The 17536-nt window shown below is 42.4% G+C and overlaps 1 protein-coding gene across 3 annotated transcripts in view; it reads left to right on the top strand.

Annotated features, from left to right (window-relative positions):
- Positions 1–17528, top strand: part of SIMC1 (SUMO interacting motifs containing 1) — a 55826-nt gene extending 38298 nt beyond the window's left edge. The window contains exons 8-11 of one of the 3 annotated variants that reach the window (XR_012063068.1): positions 9378–9534; positions 9678–9762; positions 16681–17093; positions 17206–17528. Coding sequence is in view for 2 of the 3 variants with exons in the window: in XM_072947197.1 (XP_072803298.1) it covers positions 9378–9534; positions 9678–9762; positions 16681–16943 (505 nt within the window). In the remaining variant the exon portion in view is untranslated. Of the gene's footprint in view, positions 1–9377; positions 9535–9677; positions 9763–16680 lie in introns of all 3 variants that reach the window. The other 2 variants (XM_072947198.1, XM_072947197.1) reach the window with 2 other exon arrangements.
- The last annotated feature ends 8 nt before the right edge of the window (positions 17529–17536 follow it).

Genomic DNA, 17536 nt, shown 5'->3' with positions numbered 1-17536 from the left:
CCAACAGCATTGATTGCAATTACAAAATACTAGAAACAACCCAAATTCCCATAGGACAGTGGTTGGATATCTGCAGTGCATCTGCACAGTGGAGATTTCACAGTAGCTGTGAAAAAATAGAAATTAAAAATAGGAGCAAAATTTTTATGAACTGTTTCCCGAAAAAATATTGTTAAGTAAACAAAGCAAAATACGAAGGAGTATACATAAATATACATATCTTTTTCTAAGACGGAGAATTTTAAAATATGCATGGTTATAATCATTTACAAAAAAAGAAACCAAGTTAAGATAAACTGCAGGCTAATCAAAATGCTTGCATACAGGGCTGGACAGCGGTGGGCTGGGAAGGAGATCAGGTGCGGGGCTGGGGTGGTGATGGGCGTTAACGGTGGTGCTGGTAGTGCCATACTTCCCTGAGTGTACTTCCTTGTATACTTATAACTTTTAGACTTTCAGAGCCACATTAATGTTTCACATACTCAAAAAAGAAAAATTAATCAGCAAGAAAGTTGGAGAGGAACCTAACATGCAGTACAAACAGACACAAATTAACCTATGTTTTCAATGAATAACAACTAGGGTGGGAAAGAAGTAAATTTTTCTTTGACTTTTTTTTGTAACAAAGTACAGAGTCACAGGAAGTTGCAAGTACTAGTACAGAGGGGTCCTATATACCTTTCACCCTCTTTCCCCCCGTGATTGCATACCTACAGTATAATATCACTGACAGGAGATTGACATTGTTACAATCCACAGAACATATTTAGATTTTACTCATTTCACCCAGATTGCACTCATTTGTGTGTAGTTCTGTGTAACTTTATCACATGTGTAGCTTCATATAACCACTAGCACAACCAAGATGTACAGAGCTCTTCCATCACCACAAAGATCCCCTTTTATGGCCATTGACTGTTCATCTTCCCCAGCCCCTTGACAACCACTAGTCTGTCCAAGTGAGTTAAAACAGTATTTGGACTAAATGCCCTCAGGCTAAAGACAAAACGAAGGGTAAATAGATATTGAATTCTCGTCAGTAAATTGCTTTTTCACAAAAGTATGAGTTAACAATTCAAAAACTATCTTATGTGTATTCTAGGATTAAACAAATAAATGTGTTGTGGATAATGAGAGCCAAGTTTCTCACTGTCAGAGAAGAGAGTTACACATATGAAAAGGGGAAAGGATAGAAGGAACCCTGTGGTGCTGGATTGGCACTGGAGGTATCAATATGAACTTGTGGTTTCTAATAAATATAGATAGATAGAGGAATAAATGTAGATGTGTGTGTGTGTCTATATGTCTGTTTCCTCCCTCTGCCCATTGAGAGAGCATATAAGCAATAACACCCTATTAGCAGGGAGCACACCTAGGCCTCAGACCTTTGTTTCTAAATACTGGTTTACACTGAAAAGAACCAGAGTTCTTTAGGAAATAGATGGCTGATTCCAGAGCTGAGACAAGGAAAAGTATAAAATGAGCCTAGAACATCTTGTTCCGGAAGGAGAGGAGATGTTCAAAGAAGGTTCGGAACATGTCCAAAGAAGCATAAAGGGTTTCCACTGACTAAATCTGGCATAATTTGAGTATCAAAATAAATGTTGACAGTAAAAGACTATAAAACGTTGAGTAAAATAAGAATCCTTGATTTTAATCCTGATAGCAAGAGAAGGGACTCTCTTCCTTACAGTAGAAAGCCAGCTAGTAAAGGTAAGAAGAAATGATCAATTAGGACAAAATGCCATTTGACAACCATCGTAAGAAGAGTTAATTCAGGTATGAATGGATACTAAAATGATGAAAGTTTGTGGAGTACCAAGAGACTAATCTCAAAGTACATTCTCACAAGATACTAATTATGAGGTAAAAAATAATGATTTTGTGGTAGAGATAACTACCACAGTCAAGTAATCAAAATTAACACCAGCATATGCCCCTTGACGTGACGCAGTGAGAACTCGTTTCTACAGGCCTCTTGCCAAAATATGCATAACCTCAATCAAATCATGGGAAAATATCAGAGAAACCCCAAATGAGAAACATCCTATTAAAAAAAAAAACCCTGCACTTTTCAAAAGTGTCAGTGTTACGAAAGGCAAAGCAAGACTGAGAAACTATTCGAGATTAAAGCGAAGAACATTTAAAAAGATAGACAACTGATGCAATACATAATCTGGGATTTTCTTTTGCTATTAATAGCATTATTAGAACGATGAAAAATCTGACTAAAGTCTATGGTTAATGTAACAGTATTGCATTAAGATTAATTTCCTGCTTTTGATTATTCTACTTGGATATCTAAGAGGATGTCCTTGTTTTTAGGAATTATACCCTGAGATATTTAGGGATAAGTGGGCATCATGTCTGCAGCTTACTATCAAATAGTTCAAAGGAAAAAATGGAAAGACAGAGGCAGTCAAGGATAAAGAAGACATGGTAAATGTTTAACCTTTGGGGAACCTGGGTGAAAGTATTAAGGGTATTTGGGAATTATTTGTACTATTCTTGCAAATCTTCTGTGAGTCAACAGAAACTAAAAGAAGAAAAAGTATGTATATTGTAAACAGCATATATTCTGATATGCGTTTTCAGGCAGCTGACAATTCCTACCTTTTAACTGGAGTTATTTATTCCATTTACATTTAACTTAATTGTCAGTTTTACTTCTGTCATCTTACTGTTTTTTCTACTTTTCCTCTTTGTTCTTTGTTCATTTTTACCTCCTTTTCTGCCTTCTTTTGAATTAATGAAGTATTTCCTATTTCATTTTATCTCTACTAAGACATTTTAACTTTTTTAATTAAAATTTTATTTTGACGTAATTGTGGATTCTCGTGCAGTTGTAAAGATTAATACAGAGAGATCACATGTACTCTTTGCCCAATTTTGCCCAGTGGTAACATATTGCAAAACTTTAGTACAAATATCACAATTAAAGTATCAAGATTGATACAAGCCAAGATAACAGGACATTTCCATCACCATAAGGATTATTCATTTTGCCCTTTTATAGCCAGACCCACTCCACTCCAACCCCTACCCCTTCTAAACCCCTGGCAACTATTAATCTGTTCTCCATGTTTGTCATTTCAAGCTGCTGTGTAAGTGGAATCAACCTTTTGGGATTGGCTTTTTTCACTTAGCATGATTTTCTGGAGATCCATTCAGGTTGTTGTGTCTATCAGTAGTTGATTCCGTTTTATTGCTGAATAGTATACCACGGTGTGGGTGTACCACTGGTTTTATTTTTAACCATTTACCCATTGAAGGATATCTATGTTATTTCCAGTTTGGGCTTTTATGACTAAGGCTTCTATAAAACATTCATGTACAAACTTTTAAATAAACATAAGTCTTTATCTCTCTGGAATAAATGCCAAGGAGTGTAATTTTTGTATTATACAGTAGGTTTTTTTTTAGTTTTTTTAAGAAACTGCCAAAGTGTTTCCTTGAGTGGCTGTACCATTTTACATTCCCCCGCAGCATTATATGAGTGATCCAGTTTCTCCGCATCCTGGCCAACATTTGGTGTTGCCACTATTTTTTATTTTAGTCATTCTGATAGGAGTATGGTGATATCTCATTGTGATTTTCATTTTCATTTCACTAATGGCTAATGAAGTTGAACATCTTTCCATGTGCCAACTGTATAACATCTTTACTAAAATATCTCTTCTCATGGTCTAAATGGATTGTTTGCTTTTTTACTGTTAAGTTTTGAGAGTCTTTATATATTCTAGATACTAATCCTTTTTCAGATCAGTAGTTTGCAAATATTTCCTCCCATCCTGTAGTTTGTATTTTAATCCTCTTTAACAAGATCTTTCACAGAGCAAGTTTTAAATTTTGATGAAGTCCAGCTTATCAATTTTTTTTCTTTTATGGAAAATGCTTTTGTGACAAAGATTCCTTGGAACTGCCTTTGTAGACCATCATGGCATCTGCAGATAGGGACAGTTTTATGTCTTCCTTTCCAATCTGTATGCCTGTTATTGCCTTACTCTACTGGCTGGAACTACCAGTGCTGTATTAAATACCAGTAATGAAAGCAGATATCTTTGCTTTGTTCATGTTCTAGTGGAAAGCATTCAGTATGTTGATTAATTATTGATTAAAATATCAGTTCACTATTAATTATGTTGCTAGCTATAAGGTTTTTTTATAGATATTCATTAATAAGTTGAAGAAGCTCCCTTTTATTCCTAGTTTTCTGTTATTAGCATGAGTGGCTATTGAATTTTATCAAATGCTTTTTCGGCAGATTTTTTTTTAATGGCTGTTCTTAGAATCACAATTTGTATCCTTACCCTACTAGAGTCTGCCTTGAATTAATATTATATCGTGATATGCAATGTAAGATCTTACAGCTGTATTTCCACTGACCCCGCTCCCATCCTTTGTGCCACTGTTGTCACACATTTTACTTTTACATATTTTATAAACTCCAGGATGGACTCATATTTTTGCTTTAAACATTTAGTTGTTTTTAAAAGAAATTTAGAGATGAGGGAGGAGAAAGGCTTTATACGACCCATCTGTGATACTGATTCACAATAAGAAGTATATATTTGATCGTCATCCTGTTTCTAGCACAGAGCTCTTTTGGAGTTTTCTATGTGATGAGAGTGATAAAGGTATCTTTTGTTATGTTAATGAGGTATCTTTTGGAAAGCCTCTAGGTAACTTAAGGATGGGTTGGTTGCCAGAGGAATCAACCATGTGATTAGAGGGTTGGAACTTTCAGCCCTAATTCTCCACTCCCACCCCTTCCTCCACTGCACCCCTACCTCCTGGGAGGGGACGGGCTGGAGATTTGAGTCCAGGTACCAATAACCAATGATTTAATCAGTCGTGCCGCTCTAATGCAGCTTCCTTGAAAACCCAAAAGGACCAGGTTCGGAGAGCTTCCAGGTTGGTGAACAGGTGGAGATGCCCAGAGAGTGATGTACCCAGAGAGCGTGGAAGCCCCTCACCCTTTCCCCATACCTTATACACCTCTTCCGTTTGACTGTTCTTTGAGTTATCTTCTTTTATAATAAACTGGTAATCTAGTAAGTAAAGGGTTTGAGTTCTGTGAGCCACTGGAGCAAATTAAAAGCAAACCCAAGGCAGGGTCCTGGGAATATTCAGTCCATAGCTAGGTGGTTCAGAAGCACAGGTTAACAACCTGGACTTTTGACTAGCATCTAAAGGAAGAGTGAGAGGGCAGTCTTCTAGGACTGAGCCCTTAACCTGTGGGATCTGGGATCTGACACTACGGTAAATAGTGTCAGAACTGAGTTAATTGCTTAGTGGTATTAGAAAAAAAAAAAACACATCAGACCCACATAGTTACCATTTTTGGTGTTCTTCTTTGTTTCTTGATGAGCCAGGTTCTATCTGGTATTTGGGATCATTTCTCTTCCACCCAAATAAGTTAACTTTTAAAAAAAAATTATAGTGTATTACTACTCGTAATGAATTTTTTCAGCTTTTGTCTGGAAATGTTTTTGTTTTACCTTCATATATGAATGGTGTTTTTACTTGATATAAATTCTAGATTGATAGGTATTTTTTCTTTATTTAAATGATGTTCCATTTTCTCCTGGCTTGCTGATAAGTCATTAGAATTTCTTACTGTTTTTTTTTTAATTGAAGTATAGTTGACTTACAGTGTTGTGTTAGTTTCTGATATACAGCATAGTGATTCAGTTTTATACATATTCTTTTTCATTATAGGTTATTACAAGCTATTGAATATAGTTCCCTGTGCTACACAGTAGGACATTGTTGTTTATCTATTCCATATAGAGTAGTTTGTATCTGCTAATCTCAAACTCCCAATTTATCCCTCCCCCCCTCCATTTTCCTCTTTGGTAACCACAAGTGTGTTTTCTATGTCTGTAAGTCTGTTTCTGTTTTGTAAATAAGTTCATTTGTGGCATTTTTTTAGATTCCAGAACTTCTTACTGTTGTTCCCCTGTGAGGCATGTGTCTTTTTTACCTGGCTGCTTTTTTTTTTTTTTCCAGCAATTTGATTACCATACCTAGATGTGGTTTCCTTTATGTTTATCCTGCTTGGGGTTTATTGAGATTCTTGAATCTTTTGAGCTTGTATTTTTGATCAAATTTTGAAATATTTTGGCCATTATTTTTTATGTTTTTTTGCCCCAAACTCTCATCTTCTTCTGAGAATTCAAGTACATGTATGTTAGACTGCTTGATACTGTTCCACAGAGCACTGCGGCTCTGGTGCTTTCTACAGTTGTTGCTTTGTTTGTTTTATTTTGTTTTGACCTCTCTTTTTTTTCTCTCTCTCTCTCTATTTCACTTTGGAGAGTCTTCACGCTCCCTGATCTTTTCTCTTGTGGTACGCGATTTGTTGTTAAGCTCATCCAGTGTTTTTTGAATTTTTTTTTTCACTTCAGATATTGTATTTTTCAGATGCAGAGTTTCCATTTGCTTTGTTTTTATAGTGTCCATTTCTCTTTGCTAAGAGTCCCCAACTAGTCGCTCATCATATACATCGTGGTTAGTTTGGTTGGTTGGTCGGTTGATTGGTTAATCTTGAACATATTTATAATAGCTTTTCTAAAGTCCTTGTCTGCTAATTTCAGCATCTGCCTCACCTCTCAGTCTGCTTCTGTGGACATTTCACTCCTGGTTATGGATCACATTTTCCTGCTTCTTCCCTTGTCTAGTAATTTTTTATTGTGTGCTGAGGCTTAGGAATACTGCATCACTGAGAGTCTGAAATTTGCTGTCTTCCTTTAAAGAGTGTTGAATTTTATTCTAGCAGGCAGTTGGTTTGCTGGCAGGTTAGCTTATCTCCCCTTGAGGCTTGTTTCTAAGATCTGTCAGGGTGGTTCTAAAGCAGCCCTTCTTAACAGACTAGAGTCTTGCAGCTTAGCCCTGCTGGGGTCGCAGCTGAATGCCCAGGACGTTCAGTGAGCTCTCTTCTCTAGCTCCCCGAACCCCCAGTGTCTCTCAGCACTGGGAGCTCTCCCAAACGCCCTCAGCTCACAGCCCCTCACCAGCTGGGGGAGAATCCCAGGGTTCTGGAGCTCCTCCCTGTCCATCCTCCTCTGTGCCAAGGGGGCCCCTCACACACATTTCTTGAGCTCCCTCTTCTCTGACAGTAATTCCAGCCACCTCAGCTTTCCTGAACTCCAGTATCTGTTTGCTGTGCCCAACAAACCCACTGCTTTCTGTTTGAGACCCACATTTTCCTCTGCTTTAGTTGGAAAGTGCCCCCAGCAGGAAATCCAGGGTAAACGTAAGGTTCACCACCTTTGTTTCCCTTCTCTCAGGAATAGTTGTAATTTGTAGTAGCTCCTCCAATGCCTGAAAATAGTTATTTCATATATTTTGTCCAGGTTTATCATTGTTAATGACAAGGTCCTACTGTAGAGCCCAGGGAACTATATTCAATACCTTGTAATGGCCTATAATGAAAAAGAATATGAAAAGGAATATGTGTATATATATACACACACATATATATAAATGAATCACTATGCTGTACTTCAGAACTTAACACATTATAAATTGACTATACTGCAATTTTTTTAAATCATTAAAATTTTTCAAATTAAAAAAACTGATTTTTTGAAAAAAATTAATAATTGTTGATGACAGGAGGGTAAATCCAATACCAGCGACTCTTGTTAAGGCTGAATCTGGATGTTGGCCTTCCTGCATGTTGGTATCTTGTTTTTAAAATTAGAATTTGAATTGCTATAGATAACTGTACCTCCATTTCCTACCAAAACATTAAAATTACTTTCTTGTCTTCTGTATATCTCTGGGTTTGCCATCTTGGACTATAAAACCAGGACAAATGCAGGCCCTGGAATAAATATTGGAAGAGAAAATACAGTTTGAGATAAAAAGGTTATTGAATAGGAGAACTGTCTTATGAGAGTAATAGGCCAAATGCAAAGTAGGAATTTGGGGACTATCTTACAACTGTAATAATTTGGAGTCCTTTTCATTAAAGAGCAAAATTTGTCAGAGAAGATATAGAATAGTATTTTTTAAACACATTAAAGCGATAAAGTGGATTTTCATAAATAGTGTAGACTGTTTTAAACTTTTGAATAGTAAGAAGCAAAGGTTTAAAAATGTTTTTTCTGCTTTTTGACTTTGCTTTTATATATGTGCCTGGTGGAAGAGCAAAGAGAAAGGGAAGAAAGAAAATAAAAATGAATGGATACTTTGTTATTTATTGTTTTTATAAATGAAAGTGGCACAAAGATCCCCTGTTTTTCCAGATATTGCAAAACTGCAAAGGGGTAGGATGTTGTAGAAGAAGGAACTCTTAGGTGTGGGGCTGGCTCTGCCGCTGGTGGACCGGGCACATCCTGCTCTTCCTCTTACTGCCCCCTCCTCACTGCTCGCGAGCTGTCTGCCCCTCAGGACTGCTGAGACCAGCGGACCTGGCAAGGACCACCCAACAGGTCTTCAGGCAAAAACCTCCAGGCCGTCCAGAGATGCACCGTATGCATCTGAGAGTCATACCTTTTTTTTTTTTTTTTTTTTGGAGCTGACATTGCTTTTAGAACACTGAGTTTAATTCACCTCCCCAAGCACAGTCCCCGCTTGATGGCTCTCCTGCTATAAACGCTCCTTTGAACGTGCTCCAACCCGCCCGTGCTGGCCGGCCAAGCCCTGCGCTGCGCAGAGTGACAAAGTCAAGGGCCAGGGTTCCTCTGGGACTCTTAAGTCCTGGACTTGAAATTTAAGAAAGCTGCAGTGGCCCAACTGTCTATTTTTCACTTCTTTGTTTTTGCCCAGGTTTTTCCCTCCATTGAAGTGCCTCCTGCCTTGGGCCTTCTTTACTCTTCCCAGGCCACTGTCCCCAGTGCATCCTCCTCCATAACACAGCTGCTTCCGGCCCTCTGACCAAATGTGCTCTCTCCTTGGTGTCTCTCAGGCACCACAGGCACGTCGCCTACCTGTCCGGTTGCCCTGCACTTTATATGGGTTCCCCTTGCCTACTTCTTGCTTCTGTTCAAATATCAGCTTTTTGAGAGTAATCCGCTCTTTTATTTATCTTAACAGTCCTTGTTTGTACCAAACAGTACCTGGTACATTGTGGGCATTTAGAAATGTTTAATCCCATGATTAATCCTGTTGATTACAGTATGCTGCAGTTCTTTTCAATGTCCTAAACTTGTCTTTTTCAAATGTCAGAGACCTTCCCTCCTCCTGGCAGTGGTTAATTCATGAGCTGTCTGCCCCGTCTGCTCTGGCCACAAGCTTCGTGGTTTTGTAGGCCTTCATTGTATTCCTCCTCTGTCTTTGGGCAAAGGGTGAAGCCCGGGGGGGGATCTGTGGTACCTGTTCTCTGAACTAATAGTTGTGATGGTGAACTCTGTGTCTTCTCCACGCAGAGAGATGTTCTTTACGACCATGGAAAGCCACCTCCTGCGCTGCAAGGTGCTGGAAATCATATTCCTGCACAGCTGCGAGACTCCCACCCGCCTGCCCTTGTCTCTGGCCCAGGCCCTCTATTTTCTGAACAATTCCACATCACTGCTCAAGTGCCAGGTAACGTTCTCCCCTACTTCAGCTCCAAGCCCAGAGCACCTTTTCCCTAGGCCCTGAGCATCACGTGAAAGTGACGTGAAAACTGTACAAAACCTTTAGCTAAGGAAGGCATTCATTGCCAACAGCCTTTATTATCTCCGCAGTCGGATAAAACCCAGTGGCAGATGTGGGATGAGCTGGTCGAGCACCTGCAGTTTCTGTTATCCAGTTATCAACATGTTTTACGAGGTAAGGAGCATCTGTCCACAAACAGGGTGGTGTGAGGGTCTCACAGTGGACATTGTTATGAATTAAAGCTACACGGGGGAGTCTAATTTGTTCGCTTAAGTAAAGCGCTGTTCCTTGCTTGCAACTGTGAGGAACAAGGAATGACGTAGCTGGAATCTGCCGTGAAATAGAAGGGTTCACACCGTATTTTTGTTACGGCGGTTAGTACAGAGGTCTGCAGAATTGCTAGGTCGTGGAGGGAAGTGAAAGTCGTCCTGACGTGAGGCGGATTCAGTAGTGACCTGATGTGGCGTCTCTCCCTGGCCCGTCACTGCAGCGTCCTTGTTGGGTCACTTGTTCACTGACTACGGACGTTTGTTAACATCTGTCAGTATGATGCAAATACAGAGCAAGTCAGCGGCAAGGGAAAGATGTACATCTTGCCAAGGATGTAAGACACCCTTAAGTCTGTGCAAGTGGCTCTGCTCCAGTCACAGGCCAAGCTGGTGGTCCGTGAGGATCTGGGAGCGTTGGACAATGAACACTCCGGGGGTAAATACTGACAAGGATAATGATGGCATGGCAGCTTCAAGATCATTTTAAGAATGATTTTATTAGCCAAAGATTGAGGCCCCTGGGAAAACTGATTGTTAATTACATCAGGAAAGAGAGTAGGTTTACAGGGGAGAAAACTGACACTCCTCTTGCTGGGATGCCCTGAGAAGGACACCTCGTCACTGACGTAGTGTTCTTGCCAAAAATTCATGAACCTGAATTTAATCGCAAGGAAGTATCAGACAAACCCACTCAAAAGTGCCAGTGTCTTAAAAGCAAAGAAAGGCTGAAGAAGTGTTCTAGATTAAAAAGCAACTAAAGATCGTAAGTATTACACACGACCCTGGATGGGATCCTGAAGCAGGAAAAAAGAAGCTGTAAAGTAGATGACTGGGGCAATTGGTAAATAGAAAAAAACAGATTAGATAATAGTATTGGATTAATATTGTTTCCTATTTTTTATACTTATCTTGGCTTATGAAAGTAAATATTCTTGGTCTTAGGAAATCCATTCTGCAGTATGGACGCCTAGAGAGGCGCAATGTCCAACCTTCTCAAACAGTAAATGGGAAGAGTGTGTGTGTGTGTGTGTGTGTGTATGCGTGTGTCTGTCTGTCTGTGTGTGTGTGTCTGTGTGTGTGTGTATAAAATGTCCCTGCCATGATCACCTCGAGGCTGACTTTGGCTTAGCCATGGCACTTAGGAAGATAAGATGCCCATACACCCTTTGGGCCTGGAACTGAGGAAGCTGTTACAGAAACATTAAAAAAAAAAAAAGAAACCACTGGATTTAAGATAGAAGGTCTGGGTTTAAATCCCAACTCCACCGCTTACTCTGCACTGAGCAGCTAGCTTTATCTGTCTCTAGTTTCTTCCTTGCATAGAACAGGGATGGTAATGCTTGGCTCACCCGGGTGGATGTCTCGCAGGCATGAGAAAAAAGTAGGAAATGCTCAGGCCACGGCAGCTGCCTCTCAGTCCGCCTGTTGCCTGGCCAGGAGTCGGCCACAAGGATCTCCTCTGTGTTTCACGTCCTTGTAACTAAAACTTAAAAGAGAGCTTTGTCGAGGCCACAGCACGTGGTTGTGTGGTTTGTGCATCTTTTAGCTCCAAGAAAGGTGCACATCCTTCTCAGAACAAAGCCCCAAAGGCAAATTCCACGCATCCTCAGCCTCACTGAGGTGTATGGAACTGTTTCATTGGGAGATCAAGCAGGAAGTTTGATACTAAAGCAACTTGTTTTTGCCTGAAGTTCACCTTTAATACTTCTCACTCGTTTCTGTTCTGCTTCCCAGGGAATAACCTGGGTCGTGGGCGGTAGCGACTTAAGACGGGCTCGGACGGGATCTACTTTTATTACAGAGGATTCTTCCGCTTTGAATAAAGAGAGGAAGGCCTCAGACCAACGTATATTGACCGAAAATAAATAGAGTATTTCCTTAACATCCTTTCCAGTTCTTTGGAGACCAAAAGTTAAGAAGGAGAAAAGACATTTAGAACCAGTAGTTTGAAAACAGCGTCCTACAAAGAACACGGCTGAATGGGCCCCTGAAGTGGCAGGTCCTTGTCAGGGGGCGGTTCACCGTGAGGGCCCCTTAGGCATCTCTGCCCTCTTCAGGCGGACGCTGCGGACATTGTTGAGTGCAATTCTGAGGTCAGCCTGAGTCGTCCAGCTCCAAGTGTGGAGGAAGAAGGGGAGAGGTGGGGGCGCCCGAGCTTGCCCTTTGTGGGAACCTCTTAGCCCGGAGGAAGAGAAAAAGGAAGACGGGGTGGGTCCGCAGTGTGCACTGGCGTATCGGATCCAGGAACCTTGTGGAGGCCTCACCCCCGCTTTCACAGAGGGGCAGACGAAGGCTGAGAGAAAAGTAAATGCAGGGCTAGGGTTCAGACTTAGGTCTGTTGCCAGAGTCCGTGCGCAGTGAAAACACATTGGAAGGAATTGCTTTCCTATGAAATCACAGGGTGAGATCAGAAGGTGAGATTCTAAGAAATTTCCAACCCCTATTTTCGAAACTCTCTAGACATGGTTAAATGAGTTTTGTGTAGTCCCTTGACCTCAGGGAGAAGTATATCCTGAACCCCCACGTTTTATCAGTGCTTCCATAGAGGGCAGAGCAGCCCCACTGAGATGCGGGCGCTGGGCTGTCAGCCGAGCTCACGTTCTCTGGCTGAGGGAGTCCATCCCCCACACGGCCACGCAACTGAAGTTTGAGCCTCAGCAAAGTTCCACATTGCTGTGTGCCATGGGTTTTCCTGATGCTTGTGGATAGTTAGAACCTCGTATTTTGAAACTATGAATTCTAGGAATTTAAACGTGTGATATTTAAATGGACAAAATGGATGCTTTTCCCGAATCCGCTCCACTGGGCTGCTTACGTGGGGCAGCTGCGAAAGTCAGACAGCCGTTCATCCCGCAGGGAGTCGCACACGCAGCCTTGCCTCGGGGAGCCCTGTCCGCAGAGGGGAGGACAGGCTCAGGCAAGACCAGTCCAGTTTGTCCAGGTGATACTTCAGCTGAGATGTGGTGTTAGCCAGGCAAATAGGGAGGGCGGAGTTTTCCAGAAAGACAGACACAGCGTGTCCAAGGGCTTTGAGGCAAGAGGTTGCTTAATGAGTCCAAGGAACATGGAACCAACTAGTGAGACTGGGATGCAGTGAGCCGGGGGGGCCGGCACGGGATGAGATCATGAGACTGGATAGCAGAAGGCGTGGGGGCCTTCCTGGTGAGGGGTCCATGGTACGGAATTTCAGCTTGATCCCCAGAGTGAGGGGCACCTGTCAAAGTGCTTTTAAGTCAGGTCACTCTCCCTGATGTGTGACGAATAGTTTGGCCGAGGCCCAGAGAGGTCGGGGGAGGGGTAGCGGTGGCGAGGATGTGGGTGGCGCAGGGGGGAAGTCAGCGGGTGGAACAGGAGCATCTGAAGATCAGTGTCCCAGGGCTTGAGTGTCCGAGGCTGAAGGGTGACTCCCAGGCTTCTGCCACTACTGACGTGGGGATAGATGGGAGGCGCAGAGAAGGTGAAGGCCTCAGTACAACTGATAGGTCGGAGCTGCCTGTAATGACGACGATAATGATTCAACAGTAATACTAACCCTGGTCTTGATCCAGGAACTAATAATAAAAATACTGTCGGCCAGGATGCCCTGAGCCAGGCCTTGTGCTAAACCCTTCACATAAATCACCTCACACAATAGTCACAGGAACCTCAGCTGTAAGGACTCTCATCCCTGCTGAAGCATTAAACCGAAGGCGTTGCCAACTGGACCAGAATGATTCAAGTCCACTGACCAAGGCTTCCTCCCCTCTTGGACGGTGCCTAGGTGGACACTGCTAACATTTGCTGCTTTGAATTTCCTGTGTTAATAAATTCCAGATTCTTCTTGCTCCCAACCCAAGTCTTCCCTATTGCCACCCTATTCAGCCAGTTCTTTCCATTTTTAAAAAGATCGCTTTTATATTTTTCAGAGTAGCACATGCTTTAAGAAAATCGAAGTCCACTAAAAGGCTTTTGTTCCCCTGTGACTGCCAGTAGCAAGGTGACACAGAGCACGTTTCCCCGCCTAAAGCCCTCCGTCACCTCCCTGTGCTTTCAGAGACCACACTCCGCATTGCCCTGAGGCCCAGCCTGCGCTCCAGTCCCCCTTGGCCTGCTCCCCCTCGGCCTGCCCAGATTACCTCTTGTCCTCAGAGCAAGCTTCGCCCCCCCATCGCGGCATTTGCACGCTTCTCTCTTCCTGGACTGCTTTCCCCTGGACCTTTGCCTGATGGCCTCCTTCTCGGTCTCCAGGGCTCAGCTGAGACCACCCCCATCGCCCCATCACCCCGACTAGAGCGAGCTGCTTCCTTAGTTCCCCAGCGTCTGATTTCTCTCTTTGATTGCTCTCACCGAGACCGTGGTTGTTTTTGTTGGCTCGTTCACTGTCAGGCTTCCTGTCACTCAAGTGTCAGTCCATGCGGGCCGAGCCAGGTCCCTAATCCTACTGCATCCCAAGTCCAGCGCAGCTCCAGAGACGCAGAGGTGCTCACTGCACGTGTTTGTTGACTGAATGCTGAAAGGGCCCTGCAATGACACTTCAAGGCAGCTCTGCCTCCTGTGTTTCCAGACTCTGGGGACACTCCATATTTATCTATCTGTACTTATTGTGCTTTTTTTCAGATTACAGTTAGGCCACTGCTATACGTTTAGAAGGACTTTACCTGAGGACATATTTGAAGGTTGAGGAAAAACATATTAAGCATTTTATCTGAAAATATAACCTAATACTTTGCTTATAAATAAGTTTATTCTATGTTTCCCAAATTTCTGGGCACGTAGTTCAGTGCTTCCGATAACCCTGTCAGTGAAGGTGCCATTACCCCATTTATAAATGAGACGGAGAAACTGATGCTGGCGGGACCCCCAGTGCGCCTGAGGTCAGGTCTGCAGAGCTCTTCTCGGTCCATTTGCCTTTTATGTGACCTTGGGCTCCTTGGCCTCAATTCCAGGCACTTTCAGAACCTTGTTGGGAGTGACCTATGGATGTGGAGTGAGATACCTTTATAACTTTTTACTTTTCCCCAGTATTTTACTTTTGGGCCCACAGGAAAGTTAAAAGAGTAATATCCTGTACACCTATATACCCTTTACCTCGATTCACAAGCTGGTAACATTTTGCCACAGTTACTTTATCTTTCGATCTATGTACTTTTTTCTTTCTGTTTTTTTTTTCTGAACCCATTGAGAGTAAGTTGTGCTGTCATAATCCTTCTTGCTTAAATACTTCAGCTTAAGAATAAGAATATTCTCCTGCGTACCACTCTCCATTATCCCACTCAAGAAATCTGTCCTTGATAAAATAGCATCTCTTATGTCCCAGAATACCCTTCCTAGGTGTGCGGGTTTGAGCCAGGATTCGGTCAGATCATACACCGGGCTTGGCTGTCACGCTCCTCTGTCTCCTGTCATTTGACATAGCTCCCAGGCCTTGTCTTTCATAATATGGACCCTTCTGAAGGGTCCAGACCAGTTATTTTGTAGAACGCCCCATAACTGAGGTTGTCCCATTGTTTTCTCGTGCGCAGCAAGAACACCGAGCAGGGGAGGGTGCACAGCCCTGCCCGGCGCCAGGCGTCGGGAGGCAGTGGCGTCAGTTTGGTTAAGTTTGATCATGTGGTTAAGGGCGTGTCCATCGGATTTCTCCGCTATTCTCGTTATTAGTAGGGAATCCAGAGGGTCAGACTGTGAGACTGAATGTCCCGTTCAGCCTTTCACTCCATGGTTTAGCATTCATCGATGGTTGTTACCTGAATCGATTTAGTAGCTTGAAAAGCGGTCACTTTCTAGATACGTATTCCTTCTACATTTCTTAACTGGCCTTCTTCTGGAAGAAGGACCTTTCCCTTTTCCCTGCGCCTTTTTATTTACCATGGATTTAGGGCTTTTTAAAATTCAATGCGTTATAATCCACTTTTGTCATCATTTTTTATGATCACGTCCAAAATGTGATCTTCAAGCTGACTTCTTTGACCTTTTGCCGTGTCCCCGTCAGGTCTTGAGCATTTCAATCCTCACTTTCTTGTCAGAGGTGTTCCAGGTGCACCTTGTTATTTCCTTGCCATGGCCCTAGAATCAGCCTTTTCTCCAAAAAATGTCCGGTTCCTTGGTGGGAAGTGGGGAATAGTGTTTAGAAACCAAGATCTGGGTGCTAAGTATGCAGGTGGCCACTGGGACAGCAGTCAGCTATCATTGCTTCCAGGCCCTTTGTGACAGCAGAGCTGCGCATGTATTGTTTAAATGTAAGTTCATGCTGCTACCTCAGTCTCCACTCCCACAGAATCCTCCCTCTCTTCTATAAATGAACCTCTCTTCTCCCACAGTGAGAGCCCTCATTCTGAACAACACGAATGTATTTATCCATCTGGTCTATCCTATAAGACATACAAAGTGGTTTCTTTTCAATAGAATTACAATAAACCAATATTACAACAAACTTAACCAAGTAAAGTTTAGTATTTCTTTGCAGCTCTTTACATACTTAGAACAAATCTCCCTGAAGATATTCAATATTCGTATGAATATTTTTCCAAGTGGTTACATCAATTTGAAATAAAGTTTCATTATTTAATATAGGTTCATTGTTTAAATGAACAAAGGGAAAAAACCAAAATGAAATACAATTTTTTTTAAATATGTAAAACTTGAGGTCCAGAGAGAAACGAGAACAGAGGAGCTTTTGGAGATGGAATTACCATGGGCACTAACACAGCCTTTGACTTGTGTCCTAGTAACCGGTCAGCAAGGCTTTGCCCAGACCCTGCCCACCAAAGCTGGACTTCATCTTTCCAGAGCCGTAAAGGCTAGGAAGCAGTTCAGAGCGGCTCAGCTGCCTTTTTCCCTCTTGCAGAGCACTTACGGAGCTCAGTGATCGACCGAAAAGACCTAATCATCAAAAGGATTAAGCCGAAGCCGCAGCAAGGAGACGACATCACGGTGGTGGACGTGGAGAAGCAGATCGAGGCCTTCCGCAGCCGCCTGGTCCAGACGCTGGGGGAGCCGCTGGTGCCGCAGCTCCAAGACAAAGTGCACTTGCTGAAGCTCCTGCTCTTCTACGCCGCCGACCTGAACCCCGATGTGGAGCCCTCTCCAAAGCCCTGGAGCAGCCCCTGAGGGCCTGCCGAGCCCTGAGCACCAAGGATACCTCCTGAACTCCATCTCCAGCTGCTTGGAAATCCTCCAAGTACAGAAAGTAGTTCAAAATCGTACAGGACCAAACCTGTCTTATTTATCTGTAGGCTGTAACAACTTTCTAACTCTTTAGTAAATATCCTTTTTTTTAATAATCCTATCCTAGCCTGTTCTCAGACGGCTTAAATATATAAGGTGTATATATTTTTTAATAAATTATTTATCTATACTTTTTTTGAAACAGGTAATACTATACGCACTGTATGTTTAACATTTCCATTCAAGATGTGAAAAAAGAATCCCTGTGCTGAACAAATCCTGGACATCAGTGCTATGTCGTTCACGGTACTGACAGCCTGTTTCAGAAGAGAAAGACACATTCGTCTCTCCCTAATGGAACACAGGCATCCTGCATCGGACCTGTTCTGTTGCTGAAGAATTTGACTTTGTGGCCAGTCTATTAAGATCTAATGTAATGACGGGGGGGTTAGAAACAAAAGGATTGTGTGTTACAGAAAAATCTGATGTTAAAAGGATACAATAAAAAGGCAATGGTTTTTGAAAATACCAAGCGT

Source organism: Vicugna pacos, chromosome 22, assembly GCF_048564905.1.
Source record: "Vicugna pacos chromosome 22, VicPac4, whole genome shotgun sequence".
Classification (NCBI taxonomy): Eukaryota; Metazoa; Chordata; class Mammalia; order Artiodactyla; family Camelidae; genus Vicugna; species Vicugna pacos.
The sequence above is the reverse complement of the archived record's forward strand: the minus strand, read 5'-3'. Positions and strand labels throughout refer to the sequence as shown.